General features: G+C 44.3%; 8 protein-coding genes across 11 annotated transcripts; 4 read left to right on the plus strand and 4 right to left on the minus strand.

Moving 5' to 3' along the window:
* Positions 1 to 105: 105 nt before the first annotated feature.
* On the plus strand, positions 106 to 729 carry RB195_005936 (uncharacterized protein; the record flags this gene model as incomplete). The annotated part of the gene is made up of 1 exon (XM_064178751.1): positions 106 to 729. One exon carries the CDS (start codon positions 106 to 108, stop codon positions 727 to 729), a length of 624 nt encoding a protein of 207 aa, XP_064035766.1.
* Positions 730 to 939: 210 nt separating this feature from the next.
* On the plus strand, positions 940 to 3,077 carry RB195_005937 (uncharacterized protein; the record flags this gene model as incomplete). Of its 2 annotated transcripts, XM_064178753.1 has the most annotated exons (5): positions 940 to 993; positions 1,594 to 1,673; positions 2,047 to 2,185; positions 2,821 to 2,990; positions 3,056 to 3,077. In XM_064178753.1, 5 exons carry the CDS (start codon positions 940 to 942, stop codon positions 3,075 to 3,077), a joined length of 465 nt encoding a protein of 154 aa, XP_064035767.1. The 2 variants fall into 2 exon arrangements, with proteins under 2 accessions (XP_064035767.1, XP_064035768.1); XM_064178752.1 differs by lacking the exons at positions 2,821 to 2,990; positions 3,056 to 3,077 and having other exon boundaries at positions 2,047 to 2,206.
* Positions 3,078 to 7,755: 4,678 nt separating this feature from the next.
* RB195_005938 (uncharacterized protein) lies at positions 7,756 to 10,907 on the minus strand (the record flags this gene model as incomplete). Of its 2 annotated transcripts, XM_064178754.1 has the most annotated exons (5): positions 7,756 to 7,904; positions 7,981 to 8,091; positions 8,192 to 8,277; positions 9,514 to 9,583; positions 10,808 to 10,907. In XM_064178754.1, 5 exons carry the CDS (start codon positions 10,905 to 10,907, stop codon positions 7,756 to 7,758), a joined length of 516 nt encoding a protein of 171 aa, XP_064035769.1. The 2 variants fall into 2 exon arrangements, with proteins under 2 accessions (XP_064035769.1, XP_064035771.1); XM_064178755.1 differs by lacking the exons at positions 7,756 to 7,904; positions 7,981 to 8,091; positions 8,192 to 8,277; positions 10,808 to 10,907 and adding exons at positions 9,251 to 9,297; positions 9,370 to 9,435; positions 9,705 to 9,781 and having other exon boundaries at positions 9,514 to 9,596.
* On the minus strand, positions 8,004 to 8,619 carry RB195_005939 (uncharacterized protein; the record flags this gene model as incomplete). The annotated part of the gene is made up of 5 exons (XM_064178756.1): positions 8,004 to 8,091; positions 8,192 to 8,277; positions 8,341 to 8,438; positions 8,507 to 8,532; positions 8,600 to 8,619. The coding sequence occupies 5 exons, from the start codon at positions 8,617 to 8,619 to the stop codon at positions 8,004 to 8,006; spliced, it is 318 nt and encodes a 105-aa protein (XP_064035770.1).
* A 423-nt stretch (positions 10,908 to 11,330) lies between the features above and the next one.
* Positions 11,331 to 11,699, plus strand: RB195_005940 (uncharacterized protein; the record flags this gene model as incomplete). Its single annotated transcript, XM_064178757.1, has 1 exon — positions 11,331 to 11,699. One exon carries the CDS (start codon positions 11,331 to 11,333, stop codon positions 11,697 to 11,699), a length of 369 nt encoding a protein of 122 aa, XP_064035772.1.
* Positions 11,700 to 12,125: 426 nt separating this feature from the next.
* On the minus strand, positions 12,126 to 12,914 carry RB195_005941 (uncharacterized protein; the record flags this gene model as incomplete). Its single annotated transcript, XM_064178758.1, has 4 exons — positions 12,126 to 12,129; positions 12,193 to 12,260; positions 12,610 to 12,689; positions 12,767 to 12,914. 4 exons carry the CDS (start codon positions 12,912 to 12,914, stop codon positions 12,126 to 12,128), a joined length of 300 nt encoding a protein of 99 aa, XP_064035773.1.
* Positions 12,915 to 13,169: 255 nt separating this feature from the next.
* RB195_005942 (uncharacterized protein) lies at positions 13,170 to 14,979 on the plus strand (the record flags this gene model as incomplete). Its single annotated transcript, XM_064178759.1, has 4 exons — positions 13,170 to 13,211; positions 13,292 to 13,387; positions 14,730 to 14,803; positions 14,952 to 14,979. 4 exons carry the CDS (start codon positions 13,170 to 13,172, stop codon positions 14,977 to 14,979), a joined length of 240 nt encoding a protein of 79 aa, XP_064035774.1.
* Positions 14,980 to 16,414: 1,435 nt separating this feature from the next.
* RB195_005943 (uncharacterized protein) lies at positions 16,415 to 21,069 on the minus strand (the record flags this gene model as incomplete). Of its 2 annotated transcripts, none has more annotated exons than XM_064178761.1 (11): positions 16,415 to 16,575; positions 16,644 to 16,789; positions 18,081 to 18,187; positions 18,288 to 18,453; positions 18,510 to 18,651; positions 18,718 to 18,787; positions 19,123 to 19,280; positions 19,342 to 19,416; positions 20,576 to 20,657; positions 20,803 to 20,868; positions 20,929 to 21,069. In XM_064178761.1, 11 exons carry the CDS (start codon positions 21,067 to 21,069, stop codon positions 16,415 to 16,417), a joined length of 1,314 nt encoding a protein of 437 aa, XP_064035775.1. The 2 variants fall into 2 exon arrangements, with proteins under 2 accessions (XP_064035775.1, XP_064035776.1); XM_064178760.1 differs by having other exon boundaries at positions 19,342 to 19,452.
* Between the last annotated feature and the right edge of the window lie 772 nt (positions 21,070 to 21,841).

Raw genomic sequence — 21,841 nt, forward strand, 5'->3', positions numbered from 1 at the left:
CGCCATTCTACAAGAAGATCATCATTGACGTGAAGAGGGAGGGGGGGGGGGGGGTCTGACAGGGCGATATGATTTCACCCAAAATATTCGCAGCCACCCTCGAGAATGCGAAAGTTGGAATGGGACGACATGGGAGTGAAGGTTGATGGTCGGCAGCTACACCATTTGCGCTTTGCTGATGACATCGTACTGATAACACCTAGCATCAGCCAAACGGAAGCGGAAGCGGACCGAATTCGACGAAACATGTGGATGCATCGGTCTTCAGCTGAATCTACAAAAGACGATGTTCATGCGGGACGGATGGGTCTGCGGGACGGATGGGTCGGGACGGATGCCCCATTCACGCTCAACGGAACGAACATATCCAAATGCACCAGCTACGTTTATCTGGGTCGGGAACTGAACATGAAAACCACCCGCGAGGGGGGGAGGAGGAGACGAGCGGCATGGAGAGCGTACAAGAACATCGAGGATGTAGTGAAGAAGAGCAGGAACACCCGGCTCCGTGCTCACCTCTTCAACACCACCGTACTTCCTGCTTTGACCTATGCTTCGGAAACCTGGGCATTTCGCAAGCAGGAAGAAAACGCAGTGAGCGTCATTGAACGCGCAATTGAGGGACTGATGCTAGGAGTATCCCGTTTCACGGAAGTGAGGGACAGGATTCGAAGTTCTCTCCTACGTCAACGATCGACGCCGCCGCGTTTGCCAAGGAAAGTAAAATAAGGTGGGCCGGACACGTGATGCGCCTTAATGACAACCGTTGGACCAGAGCCGTGAGGACTGGGTTCCCCGCGATATTAAGCGCACTACGGGAAGACCGCCGACCCGATGGTCAGATTTCTTCACGAAGTCCTTCAGACAAAAATATGATGCTCTTCGTGTCCCACGCGAAAGGAGGAACCACTGGGCTACTCTGGCACTCGATCGGGACAAATGGAAGAATTACTGGCGCCCGCTCGACCAGTTCGAAGATCAACGGGAGTCAAGGTGATCAAGGCGATCCTTCCTCCTGCTTTGATTTACAATTTAAAAAACATGGACGATTCGCAAGCAGGAGGAAAATGCTGACATCGCCATTAAAAGTTCTACCGAAGAGGCAGTGTGAGATGATCCATTTTGTGTAACTGAAGGGTGAATCCATTATAACATCGGACATTAGCGACCGAAGTCAGAGACGCGGCATCTGCGCGTGCCAAGAGAACAATAACAAAGACAGGGAACATATTCCATATTCTATATTCCAAGTACAATCGTTGTGCAAGAGCCGCTGGCTTCGACAAGATTGAGAACGCAACAACAGGAAAACCTCAATGGTCGGTCTTTTTACAAAAAAGAAAAAAGGGGCATCAGTTCCCCTTGAAAAAGATAACTCTGGCACGTGTTTCGGAAAAAATAGAAATTTATATCTCTAGTTCCTGCTCGAGCAAATCATGGAGCAACGGGTGTGCAGGTGATATTGGCGAACGAAAGTTGAAGAATTCTCATGAATAATTTTTTTGCTCAGAAATCTTTCAGCCTCTGTTGATATTTTTTAAATACTCAGGGTTGAGTCAAATAATCCTTAATTATTTTAATTTTATTTTACAGAGAACCGAAATTGCGAAGGTACCATTTGCAGAAGACGAGCTTAACAGACAAACATGTTGCACCTATGAAGATCCTCTCAAGTTCGTCTCTCAATATTAAAGAAGACTCTTCTATGGGACTAGAGGGACATTCCAATTTGAAAGTTGCATTATCCGACTTTCTTCGGATTTTAGTAAATCAGATACCCGAATCATGCTTGTCGCTTTGATCAGTTTTTTTTTTGAGTTTTCCAGAACCCTTTCTAGCGAAATATTCTTCTAAATTCTCAACTTTTTTCACAGCAAGATAGCAAATTGTTTAATTAATTACTTTAACAATTCATTTTATTTGAACCTCTTATCGTATACGCATATATTTGTTGTACGGTTGCGATTTTACTTCGACGTTCCTCTAATAAATTCGCCTGTAATTTTTAACAAATCTTTCATAAGAGCGCAAATCGAAATTTTTTAGCTATGCGAAACATCCTGCAAAGTATCTGATACTGGACACGCCCCATCTGCAAAATCCACGATATTTTGAGGATGTTATGTCGGATATACACGAAATGTTCACCTTTGGCGAAAAAGCGGCAAGGATTGGCATGAAACAGGTCAAAGATATGGGAATGTAAGAGTTTTCTTTTGTTTATTTTTCTCACGATAACGTGTTACAAACGTGAATGTTACAAACAGTGCTTTATGTTTACTGCTGTCGTTACATTACACAATAGGCGTTCATGTTGGAGCTAAAAAAACACTTGAGTGTTATTTATCTTCAAAAGTTCGATGATCTTGATTACATTCCAAGATTAAAGGCTGCGTATCGCTAAAGACATCATTCCAAGATTAAAGGCTGCGTATCGCAAAATGAACGATGTTGGGACATCTACGAATAGATTGAGATAGCTCACAGTAGTGAGCGTAATCACTCCCAACTCCCCTTGATATCCAGGAAAAGGCGTGTGAAGCAGCCTCATCTGATCCCATTTCTGCCACAATGCAACTTCCTGCGACGAGCAGAACGATAGCTACCCGCACCTGCGATTGTGGAAGATGAGAACCTTCTGCTGTTTATTTGTTATAGATCAATTGGATTGCAGAAGACGATGAGGAAGTTGTACGCGTTTGATCCCGTAATAAGTTGGTGAGTCACAACGCGGCGATAAACGTCCTTTTTGATTACTGAGAAGAATTAGGCGTGATTACGGTCGTACTTGTGAAATAGGTGCTATCTAAATCTACTTAGACTACTGCGCGGGCAGCTGCGTTGCAGCGGGCTGGCTCGCTGCCAGCACTGCCACATCAGCAGCGCTTCGCAGGCGTGAGAGCCTGTACTGCTAGCAGCCACCCGCGGCTATTTGACCTTCTCCCAGCGGATCTATGCGATAGTTTCTACCCTCGCCTCGCCATAAAAGGGTGAGTCACAATCTTTTTTTTTTACTATTTTACACTATTTTATTTTATTTCGAAACGGCTGTCAGAATCAGTTGCGCGCGTCGATAGTTGCGTTTCGATGCGGCCGGTAGCGACAGCAGACCGTTCTGTTTGCATGATGCCTCACCAATCTACTGAGCATAGTCTAGGCAGCGGACCAGTGTGCTAAGAACTCCAAATTGCGATCATCATCCATTGCAATTCACGTAGATTGTGAACATGGGCATAGAGTGTTGTGTAAAATTCAAGCTCCTACTAGCATACTTCTTATCGGATTCAGAACTTGAGAAGCTTAGAGCTAGATTTTTTGTTTTTGATGTTGTTTCTTGTTTTTTTTCTTTTCTTATTCAACTTATTTTTCTAGTGATATATACTATTCACGCACCCTTCTAAATATGGTTTGTTTTAGTCTATTTGTTTTTGTTTGCGTTACATTGTTTTATTGGTGTTCGACTGATTGTAGATGTTATCAATCGTCCTGAAAAGTGCGAAAACTGTCTTGCAGGTACACAATGTCCTTGTAGGCATACCTTACGAGTGATATGCTGTGTTGTCTTCGGTTTACCACTGTTTTTAACCATATCAATTTCTTAAACATGGAAATGTATGGACCGATTTACCAGAATAAAAATTGAAGTCAAACAAAACGGGATAGTTCACGGCAGTACCTGCTGATAGTGGTATCATTTATTGACTTGTGGTGTGTGTGTGTGTGTGTGTGTGTGTGTGTGTGTTGTTTTTTTGTGTGTGTTTGTGTTTTTCGAAATTAAAATGGGGGTGCGACGGGTCCACCGGCGTCGGTTAATGCCTCGGCCGGAAGCTATAAAATGAGTGCGAGGGTCCACCGGCGTCGGATACCTATAGAAGGGGTGCGACGGGTCCCACGGCGTCGGATACCATAGAAGGGGTGCGACGGGTCCACCGGCGCCAGATAGCCTATAGAAGGGGTGCGACGGGTCCACCGGCGCAGATACCTATAGAAGGGGTGCGACGGGTCCACCGGCGTCAGATACCTATAGAAGGGGTGCGACGGGTCCAATGTCAGATACCTAAAAGGGGGTGCGACGGGTCCACCGGCGTCAGATATGCGCCGGCGCCAGATGTCCAGAAAAGGGGTGCGACGGGTCCACCGGCGCCAGATACCTATAGAAGGGGTGCGACGGGTCCACCGGCGACAGATACCTAAGAAGGACGGGTCCACCGGCGCAGTCCCGGCGTAGATGTAGAAAAAGGTGCGACGGGTCCACCGGCGTCAGATCGCCGGCGCCAGATGTCCAGAAAAAGGGTGCGACGGGTCCACCGGCGTCAGATTCTGCGCCGGCGCCAGATGCCAGAAAAGGTGTGCGACGGGTCCACCGGCGCCGGATACCTATAGAAGTGGGTGCGACGGGTCCACCGGCGACAGATACGTATAGAAGGGGAGGGCGACGGGTCCACCGGCGTCGGATTGCCGCCGGCGTCAGATGTCAGAAAAGGAGTGCGACGGGTCCACCGGCGTCAATTCTGCGCCGGCGCCAGATGTCAGAAAAAGGGTGCGACGGGTCCACCGGCGTCAGATACCTATAGAAGGTGCGACGGGTCCACCGGCGACAGATACTATAGAAGGTGCGACGGGTCCACCGGCGCCAGATACCAATAAAGGGTGCGACGGGTCCACCGGCGCAGATTCCTATAGAAGGTGCACGGGTCCACCGGCGTCTCTCTTAATCACGGTACGGCTAATACTAAATCCTACAATACTATAAATCAGGGTCCCGATCGCGGCGTCAGATGTCAAAAAGTGCCGGGTCACGGCTATTCATTAAATCCTACCTCATACTATAAAGGGTGCGACGGGTCCACCGGCGCAGATACCTATAGAAGCAGGTGCGACGGGTCCCCGGCGCCAGATACCAATAAGGGTGCGACGGGTCCACCGGCGCAGATTCCTATAGAAGGGGGTGCGACGGGTCCACCGGCGTCAGATTGCTGCGCCGGCGCCAGATGTCAGAAAAGAGTGCGACGGGTCCACCGGCTCAGATACCTATAAAGGTCGACGGGTCCACCGGCACAATACCTATAAAGCAGGTCACGGGTCCACGGCCCAATATAGAAGGGTGCACGGGTCCACCGGCGCAGATCTATAAGGGTGCGACGGGTCCACCGGCGTCGATGCTCGCCGGCCAGATTCAAAAATGCACGGGTCACCGGCGTCAGATACCTATAGAAGGGGTCACGGGTCCACCGGCCAATACTATAAAGGTCACGGGTCCCGGCGTCAATTCTGCGCCGGCGTCAGATGTCCAAAAAGGGTGCGACGGGTCCACCGGCGTCGTTGCTGCGCCGGCGCCAGATGTCCAAAAAAGTGCGACGGGTCCACCGGCGTCAGATACCTATAGAAGGGTGCACGGGTCCACCGGCCAATACCTATAAAGCAGGTGCACGGGTCCACCGGCGCAATAATAAAGGTGCACGGTACCGGCGCAGATTCCATAGAAGGGTGCGACGGGTCCACCGGCGTCGATTGCTCGCCGGCGCCAGATGTCCAAAAAGTCGACGGTCCACGCGTCAATACCTAAATCCGGGTAGGCCATACCTATAAAGCGGTGCCGGGTCACCGGCGCCAATACCAATAGGGTCCGGGTCCCGGCAATTCTATAAAGGGGTGCGACGGGTCCACGGTGTCAGATCCCTATAAAGGGTGCGACAGGTCCACCTGGCGTCGAAATAGTGCCAATAACTTCGTGTCATGACGCAAAATATAGATGGTTGCACCATTTCATAGCGTCTTATCGCTTTCTTTACACTATATACTCTCCCGTGTCCATCTCCTTCTTCGTTCGCCTCAAGTTTGCATGCCCTCTCAAAAGTAAACCCGCATCAAACGGGTCTTAAATAGTGGCAAGATGTTTATGTGATCTGACGTGGAACTTATCTTTATCAGTAGGATGATGTCTTTCACGTAATTTTATCCCAAACGTCATTCTTTATAACTTTATAAACAAGAAAAATCCATATTTCGCGTGATACTTTTAAATTTTGTCTATAATATATTGATAAGATGTTTAAGCTGAAGTTCGAATTTCTCAAAATGTAAACTGACGCGTTTAGAAGATTCTATGAAATGTTTCGCCCTTAGTTATAATATAAAAAAGGAAAAAATTGTTGGAGATGCACAAGTCCAATTTCTAAAAACGGCACTAATATTAATTTTCGTTCATCAGTAAGGCGAGGAAGCAAACTTCACAGAAAGTCTGAAGTCGGCTTTAGCGTTCATGATATATAATAACGACCTTAGTCCGTGTGTGTGTGTATGTGTGTTTGTCTGTGTGACACGAAATTCGAAAATGGGGGTGCGACGGGTCCACCCGGCGTCGGATTGGTGCGCTGGGTTCAGATAGCTATAAACTTGGTTGCGACGGGTCCCGCGGTGTCGGATTGGCGCGCCGGCGCCAGATACCTATGGAAAGATGTGCGACGGGTCCACCGGCGTCAGATACATATAGGAGGGGGTGGGACGGGTCCACCGGCGTTGCACTAGCGCGCCGGCGCCAGATACCTATAGAAGGGGTTGCGACGGGCCCACCGGCGTCGGATTGGTGCGCCGGCGCCAGATACCTGTAGAAGGGGATGTGACAGGTCCACCGGCGCCAGATTGGTGCGCTGGCGCCAGATACCTATAGAAGGGGGTGGGACGGGTCCACCGGCACCAGATACCTATAGGAGGGGGTGCGACGGGTCCACCGGCACCAGATACCTATAGAAGGGGGTGGGACGGGTCCATCGGCACCAGATACCTATAGGAGGGGGTGCGACGGGTCCACCGGCACGAGATACCTATAGAAGGGGGTGGGACGGGTCCACCGGTGTTACACTAGTGCGCCGGCGCCAGATACCTGTAGAAGGTGGTGCGACGGGTACACCGGCGCCAGATACCTATAGGAGGGGGTGCGACGGGTCCACCGGCACGAGATACCTATAGAAGGGGGTGGGACGGGTCCACCGGCGTTACACTAGCGCGCCGGCGCCAGATACCTGTAGAAGGTGGTGCGACGGGTACACCGGCGCCAGATACCTATAGAAGGTGGTGCGACGGGTACACCGGCGCCAGATACCTATAGAAGGGGGTGCGACGGGTCCACCGGCGCCAGATACCTATAGAAGAGGGTGCGACGGGTGTAACGGCGCCAGATTGCTATAATATGGGGTGCGACGGATCCACCGGCGTCGGTGGACCCGGTCATTGGTGCGCAATAACTTAGTGTGCATGACGCAAAAGGTAAATGGTTGCAGCCGTTTCATAGCCGTAACCACTTGGCGCTTTGCTCTTCACCTTTATGACTCCTCTGCGTGCCTATTTCCTTCTTCTTTCGCCTCAAGTTTGTAGGATGCCGTTCTCAGAAAGTGGAAACATGCATGCAAATGGCTGCTTAAATACTAGCAAGATGTTTATGTGATCTGACGTGGAACGTTATCTTTATCAGTAGGATAATGTCTTTCACGTCATTTAATGTTAAAACATCATTCTGTGATAACTATTGGGAGAAATCAGGAGGAATACCCATACTTCGAGTAATGCTTTCAAATTGTATCTATATTATTCTGGCTTCGAAGGAGTGTTTGCAGCTGATGGTCGAATATTCTCCAAATTTAGAATTGACGCGTTTAGAAGGAAAACTTTCGCCTTAATTTATAATATAAAGAAGAGAAGGAAAGCGTTGTTTAAAAAACACATCTAATTTACAGAAAACACCACTGCTATTAATTTTCATTGATCAGTGAAGGAGAGCGAAGCTAAAATCACCGAAAGTCTGAAGTCCGGCTTTAGCCAGACATTCACACTGGTAGTGAAATAATTACTAAATTTTAATTCTTCTTTGAAATAATCGATTGTTTCATTAATCCTTTGTCGGAATTCTGGAGCACAAAAATTGTATATAATAGTATGGCAACTCTTTACGATTTTTGATATAATAGTGATGAATTTCTTTACCTCCTTCACTCGTATAATTGTTCCTAGCGCCAGGTGTACAGCTGCCTAAGGCACTCCAGTGATTCTTCAAACAGTGGGTTTGTGCGCCTAGACAACAGTTTCCGCAACTTACTAAACGAATAATTAGTAATCACATTGATACTGATACAACAATATGAATATTATCGGTTCCCTCCCGAAAAATGAAACGAGTCAAGCCTAATTCTTTTACCATCCGATTCCAAGCTTGTGGAAGGTGAAAAGCGCATCCTTTGACGCGGCGTCCGAAAATGATTCCCTAGCTGCTCGGATGGCTGCCTAAAAAGTATTGGTGTTTGGTGTAGAAAAATTGATATTTACATGAGAATCAGGAATAATCACCTTTTTAAAATCTAAAATTATCCTAATTCTGTGGTAGCGCTCAAAAGTTCTCCTGTAAGTTTGCAAGTTTTTCGCGTAATCGCATACAGAGTAGGGACCTGAAAGTACTGAAGATTGAGCTACAACGAACTTTGGGAGCAAAGAACAGCTCTATTCCTCCACTAACTGCTGTTGGATGATGTAAAACTGTCCCTTATCCATTCGATTAGGAATGGCTCAGCTCAGTTCATGGAAGGATTCAGCTTGTGAATACCGTCACCATGATGGCGTACAGGCCATTGCAGCACAAAATCTGAATGAATTGCATTAAGTAACTAGTAGCCAAATATTACAGCAAGATATAACACCTCCATCAATTCTATATATAACACAACTCCATCAATTCTAGTGGATAGTATACGTGTCAGTCGTGACTTTCCACTTTGATGAAGCTCTTTTCTCCCGGGAGACGAACGAGACCCTCGGGAATGTAGTCCAACCCAACTCTTTTCTGCATGTATAGCTCTGAAAAAAGGGTAATATGTAGCGATGACTCGCATGGGTGACTATCTGAAAAATTACATTCTTCCAACGTGGTACACTTCGCCAACGAACTTACGCAGCACCTCCTGCCTTTCTTCGTGCGATGGGATAAATTTATGATTGTAATTTTTACAAGAAAGCAGTAAGTATTCATTTCAAAACATACCTCCCCAATCTAAGTCCAAATTCGAATCCGTTAAAGTGGCGAAGCGCTTGTTAGGCATAACTCTGCTGGCGATCTTGTCCGTTCGCAGTGCTTGGTATCTCCGTAAATGTGATAAAATCAGTGTACGAACGAAACTCGGAATGACCAGCTCACCTTGTGAGCTATGCGGTTAACCTTGTCGCCATCTAGATCTAGTATGCAGATCTAGTATTCAGTATGCAACTATGTTGTAATCGGCAAGGATCCTTGTGAAAGAACTCTTCGGACACCTACAATGATTTATTTAGTCGAAATGAATTTCCGTAACTTTAACGATATCACACATATGTACAAATGTAGACTTTTTTGTTTTGGTGCTTGCATACACAACACCTGTAGACGAAGATGTCTTCGAGGCTTGTCTTCTTCTGGTATAGGAAGAATTAACTTCTGCTCGACTATGAAATGTCCTTTACAAGTACAGAATCTACACCTTTTTGACTTACTCATCTTTCGCCACGGAACATCGAAGGTTCTGTTGATAAAGCTGCTTGTTGTATGAATCTCGAGTTGAAGCTGGAGATCGGTACTTGAAAAACCCACATTTTTTATAATCAATTCCATTTTATTTCATTTTGTTTCAATTTATTCATCGATTTTATTTTAATTCACACTTAATTGGAAAAGGAATTCCTACTTGCGAAGTTGTTGGCTGCTGTTGTTGTTGTTATATTGTTCCCATTGCAAACTGAGAACGCAGTCGTTGAAAGACATCTTCGAATTTTGTAAGAATACTCACTCGGCCTGGTTATACAAGCAAACTTTGAAATACGTCAAGTTGTTTGTGCGTTAAAATTCACCTGCGGCTTATGCTCACCTTTATTAACTTTATTTGCGACACTTTGAACTTTGAAAGCCGCAGTGTGAGTATCTCACATTATATAGTGTTATATAGTGCGTGTAACTTTTCACAGTGTCAACGGAAACCATAGCAAACATTGGACTTCGTCGCCTTCACAATTAATTAGTTGGCTTTGCTTCCGCTTTGTTTTATCTTGCCATTTTCCTGTCATTCTTAGAAGTATACACCTTTCCCGCTCATTTTACCCGAGCAATTTTTATTTACAAAGTTTTCTTTTCAGAGTTTCTCAATATAGAGTTCATGTTTTGATATTTCATTTCCTTATGAGTTCACTTTATGTTCTCATCAAAGTAGTAGCATCATGCGAGCCTTCGGCGGAAGAGGTGGCGGAGCGAAAGTATGGACAGTGCGCCTAGCAGGCGTCCCAGCGATCTCTGCTGCAGCCACGCACATCGGCTGCACCCAAGTGCTCTGGGTACCACCTGAGCGCTCCCCGTAAGTTACTTCTAAATGCGTAATCTATGCTGTGACTGCTTTTCTAAATTGGTTTTTGCTTTTTGATATGTGCTACCTAGTAGTTGTATTTGTGAGGAAATCAAATTTGATGCCTTGCTGAAGCAGCTGGTGCAATCTACCACTAGAAATTTTAGTTCTGTTGTCTGTTCATTTCTTTTTGCATCCTACATATCATAAAACAAGAATAAGGTGTTGTGTTTATGTAGTTGTATTCTGTATTTTATATGCAAAAATAGTACGTAATACTCGTACATATATACGGAACACGTAGGTACTTAGTATACACGTATTGTACATGTATTAAGCATAGCTGTGACTTTTATGCCATCCTTTTTCTGCATTAATTGCCCTCTTTACTCTTTTCTTTCTTCTTTTTACTTCGATATTGAGAGCGCTGCAGTGCTACGTTAGAAATTACAAACATGTATGTTCTAAATGACATAGAAAACTTGGTGTTCGAAGCTCAGCCTCAGCGAGCTGAGCTTTTGCTCCAGGTTTCGTGAGCTCTGGCCTAGCAGCCATACCCCTTCTGTAGAGGGCTGACCGACTTTCAATTTTCATGATTGATCAACAAGATCACAAATTTTCTTGAGCGTTTCCGTCACTTCTTCTGTGCCAGTGCTTACGAGTATATTTACATTTGCACTCAAAACTGCATACTTTTGAGAAAATTTGATTGGTTATGAAATTTGATAATTAACATCTGATATTTGATAACTTAGAAAGGTTGGAGACAATTGACGATGGAGCATTTATACCTTCAATGTTACTCCTTATTTGTCTTTTTTCTTGCTTGCGCTCCTGAGTTCCTGTGACCAAATCAAGAGTGGACGGTACCTGCTCGACTTCATACAGCGTCTAGATTAGCTGTGTATCGCCTCCTTCATGGGCTTGTGAAGTAGATGGATGCTCTTCTACAATGCGTCCTCTACACAATTTTGCCGCATGTCTATGAAGGTAATTGATTTTGGCTCTATTGTCCAAAAAGCTGCAGCGCGAAGAGGAGGGGCAGACACCGCAGAGTGGGCAGTGAAAGTTTTCACTCAAGGATACACTGCAAGCACATCCACCCAAATGCCATTTGGTAATTTTCCGTCACATCCTTTCCCCGAACATCCCATTTCTTTTCTGCCGTTCGCTTCACCTTCCAAGGCCTGCTCTCGTAATGGTTTAACGCCCAACTATGACATTCAGTGGGCTGCTGAACACGAAAAGAGGATACTGCGAGTTGAAGAAAGCCTACTCTTGAGTTGGCATTTCCCTGAAGGAAATTCTTTTTTAGGAGCAGATGTCACCATTCAGCCACTTCACTAATCGTCGTCGTGTCCATGACAGCACCATTGTTTGCAAATGATGTCCAACGGGCTGTCCTTCCTGCAAAGCTTTTCGGAAAAAAGCTAAAACTGTCCTATACTTGCCTAAATAGTTCTCCTTAAGATAATTAGTCATTGCAGTTTGGACTCCTGTTTCAAGAAAGGCAAGTACTTGTTTAAAGCATGACTCAAGTAAGGTTAGCAATAAGAATGAATTCGCCGAGATCTTTCTTTACTTGTCCGCGAATACGAGCCTGAAAATTTATGAGCACAAAGCTAGGTGAAATGACTTTGGTTTTTTAACCTCGACTAATCTGGTAACGGTCCCTTTGAGTGTTTGTTCAATGTGTCGTCTGCAGTAGTGCATCTTAATCCGTCGGAAAGACTGCTCGAAATCGGTTGTAGAAGCACAGAGCCTCATCAGTGACTATCTGTTGCGGGTTAAAATCAGGCAGAAGCTTGTCTATCTCCAAAAAAGGAAAAAATTGACGTACAGTGAATAGTTATGGCAGGTACTTCTGTAAGAATTGGGAAGAATGGATTTGCAGTTGTAGCAGAGTACCTCAAATAGTAGTGAAAACTCATTATTGGCGATGTAGTGAGTGCAGCGAATAGTCAGTAGAAGAATATTCATCATCAGTAATGCAACAGAAAGAAAAAAAGAAAGAAAAAGAAAAAACGAAGAAGAGATGTGCTAGAAATACGAGGTGACATATAGCTTAGCAAAAACGAGAAGAGGAGTATAAAAATACATTTTCTGGTAGACTGTGCCTGCTGTGCGTTGCTTGAGCAAGGAATGAAAATTAAATTCCTCGCAAATACATTTAGCTAGCATATGTCGAGAAATGAAGATCATTCAAATGCGAAAAGCACTCACAATGACATAGGATACAATTGTAGTGATGACTTACCTGTGTTTGTAGACGATTAGAAGGTGACTCTAGTGAATAGACATCGTAACAGATTTTTCTGTGGGGTAGGCAGGCGGAAACTGGAATGGAACAAATGGATCCATTAGGATCAGGTCAAATAGCCGCGACTGCCTGCTAACAATACAGGCCCTCACACCTACGAATAACTGCAGATATGACAGAGCTGGCAGCGAGCAAGGGCGCCGCGACGCGACCGCTCCCGCAGCCACAAGTAATAGATCTAGGTGGGCCCCGCGAACTACACTCCTTCCATTCACTATCTTTTCGTAGAGAGATCCTAACATCGACAATTTTGTGAAACTGTGTGCTTTTAACCTTGCTTAGTTCAGTTTTCAAAAAAAGGGAAGCATAATGGCATAAGCATACATAATCTCTCAAAACGTTGTTAAGTTTTGCAGATTTTTTGATTTCTGCCAATTTGAGTTGTTTTATGGATTGCTGGCAAAGGTAAAACAGTCATTTTGAGACGAAACAATGGCGCCATGTGTGTACACACACGAAGAACAGACTTTCTTCGATTTCGAGCTGAGTCAAACCTAATGTATACTTCTGTAGCAACTCTTCAAATCGCTAAGGATCATGTAAGAACAACAATTCATTGTTTTCTTGACGCTTTCAAAGATTTTTTAAATTTTCCAAAGAGAGAGAGTTTATTTTCCAGAATCTTACGGAATACGTGATTTTTGGAGATAGCAAGAAATTCATGAAGAAATTGGCTGAGCAATTGTATAGGAACAACAGCAGTAAAGATGGTAAAGTGAGTAGGATTTAAGCTGAAAGCGTCAGCAATTCATTTCATCAGTTCATCTTCAAGTTCCCGCCCACATGTTTCCACACTAGACGATTTCTTAAAGGCGGAGTGTCACGAAACTGACGATGTTGGTTCCTCTGTGGGCAAATATAGAGTTCGGAGTGTAGATAGCTAGTGTGAGAATCATCAATTACCCAACCGTCCTGAAAAATGGCGTTTGTTCCCACGAGGTACATAAGAACGCAACATACTCATGCGCGCACCGCGTCCAGGAGCAGTCTCGAATCAGTTAGGTCTTCTCAGCAGCTTATCCAAGTAAAACCAATGAATAGGTTGCTGAGAAAATCGGACCATGTAGAAGGACGCGCTCTGACTTTGTAAGGACGAACTCCGTTTCACACGCCGTTTTTTTAGGACTACTTTGAAGTATTGAGTGTTTGAAGTCCTCGCTCTCCCACTCCTGGGAGTAGCGAATCCACAAGCTGCTCGAGCGTTATCCTTGAGTGGTGGATGGGAATAGTGCACACCTCTGACCTCCAGAGCATTCTTGAAATGCTTGCAAAGACGTGACGAAAAACTAATGCATTAGCCCTGAAGCGTGGAAAAAGGCTTTCAGAAATACTCTAACTTCGTCACAGCACCTGAGCATGGATCTACGAGAGGTTCTACAGCATAAGGCGATCATATTTCGTGGAAGCGATTTATGGTGCTGGTCCTGGGCACACCTGCTGTGGGTCCTGGAGAATTGAAACCTCCTTCCCGTTCGCCGCATTAACCTAATAATGTCCATTTATTTGATTTTTTTTTTCGATCGCTAAAATACAGAATGTTGAGTTGGAGTAATGACTTCTGAAAGCAGCAAAGTAGTAGACAAAATATATAGTAGAGCTATAACACTGCCAAAAATGAGTCCAAGTTTTGGGAGCAGCATGCGTGGGAACGGCATCGCTTTCGCGACAATGTATTGCACCGTTACGGTAACGTTTGTTACCCATATGTATCAGCTTTTTTCTTAGAACACGCAAAAAACGGGGAAAATCGTTTAAAGAAGAAATTGTGATTGTTGATTTCAATTGTGTTTCACCTATGTTGTAAACAACGATGTGCGACTTTCTGATTTTTCATTCGTAATATTAAGCCAATCGTCAAAATTTTTCAATAGCCTTCAATATCGATGCTTTTATTTGTCTATATTATTAGATTATAATATTATTTATGGGCTGCCCATCTGTCACGCTATAGTGAGTTGGAAGACTTCTTCATTTCGTCGCAAGTGTGCATGGCTTTCCTAATATCTGCTCCTATGTCGACATTTGGTTGGTGGTTGGCTTTTTTTGCGCTAAATCAGGATTCCGTGTACTACTTGAATTACACCGACGCCAATCTTCGTTTCCGAAAACGAGTAAAAGAGGAGTTATTTCTGTGAGTTTCGTTTTATTACACACGGATTGCAATAGACCTAGTTATGGCGACTGACCTCACTGAGGTCATTCTATAGACCGCGTTCATAAATCTGCCATATTTATTCAAATCTGCTCTGCTTCGCATTCTTTCAGATTTCTCATTCTAGGCGAAATTGGAAGCCATTTCAAGTGTAGTTACCTACCTGCCCTCTCCATGTTGATGGTGGTTTCTTCTCCAGCATCACTCACCGCATACTGTTGTGCACTTTTTCTGAAATAAAACCGGTCATACCTCTGGAAGACATTTTAAAAGACCAATTATTACAACAAAAAACATGCTTTACGTATTTACACACAAGTACTCAGTATTCAACCACTGAGGGCCTCTAGTGTTTGTCTGTGATGCCAACCCCTCTCTCTTTCTGATGACACAAAAAAAGAGAAAATGAGAAGGAGAAAAATCTCCTCGTTTAGAAAACAAGCAAAACATATGGAAGAGTTCCTTGTTAAAATTTCAACTTAAGAGAAACTAGAAACTGTTTGCTAGTTTTGTCTCAAATCCACTTCTTATCTCACCCTCAAAATCAAACATAAGTGATAAAGAGAAGCCAGAAAGAAAGAAAAATTAGAAGTAAGGAGTAGATCACTCACAGTTTCCTAACTAGCTTACAAAAATGGTTAGGTGCATTTCTACTTTGAAGACCAACACTTTGTGTACCACTGTATGCCAAAGACAGCATACACGACACGAAAAATCATGCATTTAAATCTGCAGAAGAAAAAGAAGGAAAAAGAAGGAAGAACACAAAGAAAAACACAAACAAAAAGGATGAGAAGGAAATTTATATTTGATTACATGGTAATAGTCAACCCTAATAGACCAGTTTCACGCTGGTTATTTGCTGAAAAAAAAACTCGCCTTGTTGGGTTGTTTGTGTTGTTATGTGTTGTACTGCTAAAGTCCCTAGACCTGATGTCCTCCTGCGTAGTCGAATCAAAGAAAAAGCCTTGATAACCACATAGTGGGCAGATCGCTAGTTATTCAGTCAGTGATCTATGCAATCAAGATATCTAACGGCGATGCGTCGTTTTCAATCGATATTAATTCTCTCCAATGCTACCGACTGCATTCTGAGAATCCACAAATATTATACACTATATAATTACTGTACTATACAATCTTTTCGTTCAAGTCGGGACAGTAATCAGAGCACTATTCTAGCTCCACTCTTCTAAGTCTTGAAAAATTCTATTGATGAGTTCCAATTCATCCGTAGCGCCGCGGGAAAACTAAGCTAAATTACATAGTAAGAAAATGTCAACGGCTGACCAACACCAGACATCTCTTCTGTCTATCCGCGTAGGCAGATGACTGTGAGTAACACAACTTGGAAGGACAAGAACTACGAAACCGTGTTACGAAGCATGGACTCGGAGCGGAACAGTACTAAGTAGTAGAAACATTGACATATTCAAAGGAGCCAAACCACAAGAAAACTTTATTGGCCATAACCCAACCCTACACTGGTATCAGTTTAATGGAATTTATTTTGGAACTGGGCAGGACGAATAAATAAAAGTTAGAAAATATGAGCTAATGATTCTCAGAGTGGCGAAAGTAATATTCTGCCTAGTCAAAATCGACATATTCCTCCTCCTCACGGGGATCCTGCGCTGACTGATCACTATCGAAGCTCTGCTCGTTTACCACCTGTTTAGATCCTCCCTTGCTTGAAACATCGCGATGTATCTTCTCGAATTTTGGCCTTTCATGATCGAATGGGACAGTATCTAAAACTTCTTAAAGCGGTACCTATTCGGTTATTGCGACGCCCTTCATCAAACTACATATAGCGAACCTAGTTTCTTTTGAAAAGAAGCGGATTCAGTCGTGTAGGAAGGAGGAGCGTCTGCGTGAGAGAGCGGGACTATCGTTTGGCCGCCTTCATCGTTGCTAAGGTGATGTTGTACTCCTGTCTGGTCAGATGCCGGGCGTAAGTAGTGTCTGTACTTATGGAAGTGAAAATCTGAGAAATTTACAGGAGGCTAATACGCGATTCTAGTTTCTTTTACTCTCCTATAAGATAATAGCAAAAAATTTAAAATGCGAGTCAAAATATGTCTGAAAACGGTTGCGACATAAAACGTCTTAAAATGGCTGTGCCAAAAACCAGGGTCGCAAAATGGCAAAAAAAAAGCTCTCTTTTAATCTTACTGTATATGAAAGAGTGCAGTCAGGTCATGTACAGAAAACAACAAAAAATTACTTAAGCTGCCCTACACACTTCGTAATGGTTTCGAAAAATTAAATGAATAAAAACGTCGAGCGAAATGAACAGAATTACACTAAGATTCTCAGATTCATTGAAAAATTCTATTATTTCTATTATTCAAGTTTAGATGGGATCTGAACGCAAAATAATCCCAATGCATGACCATGCCAAGGCCAAGATGTAGTGCTTTAATGATTGGATTAAAGGCATCACTTCAGGAATCTGAGATGGTACGGATTCTAGGTGGAGTATTCGTATACGGCATAGTAGATTATGGAAGGGGGTGGGCGATTCCGTCTATTTCTTCCTAATTGCCGTAAAAAAACGTCCCGGAAGATGCGCCGCGTGCACAAGACTAGCGCGCTCCCATCGAACTCGCTGTAGAAAGTAGCGCGTCGAAACCCTCTTACAGTTTGTTTTTTACGGCAATTAAGAAGAAATTTACGGAACCACTCTTCTCTCCATAATCTACGATCCCATATACGAATACTCCACCTGAAATCCGTACCACCTCAGATTCGTGGGGTGATGCCTTCAAAGGCAACGTTCACGAAATTGGCGCGGTATGGAAACCCAGAAGTGTGGAGATTGGTATGTTGGTTACGGAAAAGTGGCTCCGCTCAGTTCCTCCTAGTTGTCCTAAAAAACGCCGTGGAAGCCGAGCTTTAGTTCTTTACGAGATACATACTTAGAACATGCACCCTTTTACACGTTCCGGTCCCCTGATCAGTAAATTTATTGGTTTTACTTGAATAGTCCTTGATCTTCGATCATCTGATCGTGAATCGTGAACACGGCGTGCGCATAAGCGTGCTGGGTTGCAACGGATTTCAAAGGAAAGGACGTCTTCTTCACCGCCGTTTTTCACGACCGTTGGGGGAAGATGAGCGGGATAAGCTTGTTGCCGTGATCTATGCCCCGAACACCACGTTTTCCTCGGAATTTCTGTACTGCATCAATTTCGTGACGCTATTTTCAAGATAATAGATAACTCAATACCACAACGAAAGGCGACTGACTAACTCTGGTGGCTGCTGCTGATACTCTGTCTTACGACGTTCCGGGTCGAGACACTCACAGCGATGAAACCCTTTAGGAAACAGCTGGCCATCAGCGCCAGGATCTCCTGGCTGCAAATCAGCGGTAATTGTTAGGAAAAACACTTGCAATGTGGGCTCTTACATGCAGTGCACCAAGTTCAATGACATCAAAGATTTGTAATAAACAAACCAGCCCAGGTTCACCTGGTGGCCCAGGCACGCCATGCTTTCCATTTGTTCCGGGGCTGCCTGGCACTCCAGGAAAACCTAGCGCACCTACACCCCCATCTTCTCCAGGATATCCCTGTGGGCCATTGTTGCCCGGCGGGCCTGGTGGTCCTGGAGGATGTATCTCTCTAAATTACGGGTCCATCGTTCATTCACTCAATCAGTCAGAAGAATTCTTACTTACATTATGGCTGGTGACCCATATTCACCTGGAACGCCAGGATCTCCATCTCGACCATCGTATCCTGGAGGTCCAGGGAGACCAGGCGGTCCGGGATAACCAGGGAGTCCATCCAGTCCATCTTCACCGTCTTTACCGGGGGCGCCTGCTAATTGGTCTATCTCCGTATGGCTCTACGAACGACTACTAATGGGATGAGTTTGCTGTTTACCTTTGCTTCCAGCAGGTCCAGGTTCACCCTCTGCTCCTGGTGGACCCATGGGACACTTGATACAGCCAAGCTACAATTAGTACATACAGTAGGGTAAAAACGACATGAAACGCGGTGCAATTGCGTAAGCGGCTGCGCTCGAAGTGGTGCGCTGGAGCGTAGAGCTTGGGAAGATGATATGGTCTCAGCCCGATACGCAATGGTCCCACTTCGATTCCAACCGCTTTCTCAACCGTGCCGCTTCGAGAGTAAGGCTGCCCGCGCGGCTGTGAACTCTGCGGGCAGCCTGAGCGCATACGCAAGGAACCGTGCTTCATGTCGTTTTGACTCGACTATAATTAACTCTTCCAAGATGGATATTCTAGAGTCTATACATATTCGAAGAACAAACTTATAAGAACTTACCACGACGACCACATCATTCTCTTCCAACCTCCAGTCCTCTCCTCGCCTACCGTTTACTCCTCGTGGACCATCTTCTCCGGGAACCCCGTCTTTTCCTGGAGGCCCTGGCGCTCCAGCTGGACACGTAGGTGGCCGAGAACACGAGGTTTGAACGGATTCTGCATGAGCGCAGCAACTTTTAATGCGATTTGGGACTTTTGTTTTCGAGGATTGCCTTACCACAAAAGCTATATTCTTCCACATTCATGCTTGCGGCCATTAGATAATACTCGCCGTCTACGTTGTCGTCATATCCTACAACGGAAGCATTGCAAGAAACCTCAGCGGTCCCTATATCAATTACGACTAGCTCTTGTCATGCTATCTTTTAGTAGAGTCAAAACGACATGGAGCATGGTGCAGTTGCGCTTGAAGCGGTGGGGCAGCAAGAGGTTTGGACTGTGAGGACCCCTTCTACCACCGTTGATTGCTGCAGTTCGCGATGGTCTCACTTCGATTAAAAATACTATCTCCACCTCGTCGCCTCGAGCGGAACCGCTTTCGCAACTACACCGTGCTTCGTGTCGTTTTGACCCGACTGTATATCCTTGTGCGATCTTCCACAGAGGCTGTCGTAGTCACGGAAAAAGGCATAGGAATACGCGTTTTCTTTTATATGTTTTCCAGATTTCATAACGAGCTGTTTAATTGTCGATAATAATAGTTTATGTGGGGCGGGTGTGGCGCAGTCTGTTAGGGGTCCGCTGTAGCTGCACGGTCGAGGGTTCGAGACCGCTCTAGTGCAAACCAAGCCTTTCATTCCTCCGGGGTCGACAAATTGGTACCAAACTAATCTGGGAGGCTAGAAACACTGACTTGATCATTGGCTGTCCCCCGCAAGTCATTGTATAGGTCAACACGCGTTCCAAAACCTCAGCGATTACGAATTCCAGTAAAACACGTTGGTGCATCCCAAGTGGATTGATAGGCCAATGACTCTATCCCTTATCCTTTAGTAGTTTTATGTGTAATATTATACTTATGAAACAATGAAAGGAGTGAATGGTAGATTAGTTATGCTAAAATTGGTTAAAATCTAGTAGATCCGTAAAATCCGACTTAACATCTAAAATACTTCCACTGCTTTAGCTCTAATACATTTTACTATCTTAAAAATATGCGTTCATGATTCTAATGCCAAATGAATGGAGTAATAAGAAAATAATACCTTACTAATTTAGCAGATTACTTGTGCAAAACTCACAACAAAATTTTGCGCTCGAATCACATGTTTCCTGCTTTCGAAGCGGTTTGTTATGTCGTAGAAGATTTTTTCGACTTCACTTGTCATTGTTATTACAACTTTTTTCGAGTATTTGGCCGCCTACTTGTTTGCCCAACAACCCACACCGTTCAGTGTACTTCTACTAGAACGCAATAAATTCCCGAGGTCATGGGAATATTATAAACTTACCTGTTTTGAGCGCTCTTGCGCCTGCCTCCATCTTTATTCTTCTCCTAGTTGTTGTGTTTCTTTTGATTTTCTTCAGATAAATCTTAAAAAATAATGCTGCTGAGTACCTTCAGTTAGCAAAAAGGGCGAAAATAATGAAAACTCTTAAGAGCGTCGCAATGGTGAAGGCAATACACATGGTTAAATAGCAGAATTACTTTAATGGCTAGAAACATAAGCCTGCCCACCTTTCCAGTTTTCCAGCGAAACAATCGCTCGACCATCATATCTTTTCGAGCAGCTCTTGCAAAAAACTAAAGTCTGGAAAAAAACCCAGTTAACATCAAGAATTGAAATCCGGAAGTAGACGTCACCTGAATTTCGTTCAATGTATCATTGCTGCTGATTGCGAACTTGTCGATGTCGTTTAGTATAAACGCTATAGAGGCTAGCGATCCTAGCATGACCAGCGCTGCTGTCAACGAAACTGCCAGTGCTGCCCGATGCATTTTCATTATCTGAATTGATTGTATTATGAAAGACTTACCAAGCTGGAAAAACTGAATTTTTTAAGTTCCAACTGACATTTTGCAGGATTTTCCTTTATGCCTATACTTGGAACAGACGGAAAAATAATAATAAATATGCGTAAAATAATAATAAAAATGCACAAAATAATAAATATACACAAAAATGAATGCAGACGCAAGATGATGTTGACGTGATGTGATTGAAAAAAATGGAGCGTATATTTGGAAAATATCTTCAGAAAACAAAACTAAGGTATGACTGTTTTTGTTTATTTTCAGGTTTTTTGAAGAGAACTTTACTATTGTAAGTTATGAACGTGGGGGAGGTGGTGGAGGAGTGGTGCATTCAGTTAGAGGTCCGTCGTAGCCACACTGTCGGTGGTTTGAAATCGCTCTGGTGTCAACCAAGCCTCCGTCCCTTCAAGGATCGATAAATTGGTACTAGACTGGTCTGGAAGGATAAAAGCGCCGACCTGATGCATCGGCTAGCCCGGCAAGTCGTTGTGCAGACCAAAACGCCTTCCAAAACCTCAACGATTACGAATTTCAGTAAAACGCGTTGGCGCATCCGAACTGGATTGATACGCCAATAACTTTACTTTCAATTTATGAGCAAGGTTGCAAATGATGAGGAAATGAATAACCTAAGCATAGACCTTACATATAATTCTATTTAGATCTATATTTCATTGAAAAAAAAGATAGGGAAGGAGCGACACAACGTCTCGTGCTCTGTGATGGATAAAGCGGGATTAGC

This window comes from Necator americanus, chromosome I (assembly GCF_031761385.1).
Source record: "Necator americanus strain Aroian chromosome I, whole genome shotgun sequence".
Lineage (NCBI taxonomy): Eukaryota > Metazoa > Nematoda > Chromadorea > Rhabditida > Ancylostomatidae > Necator > Necator americanus.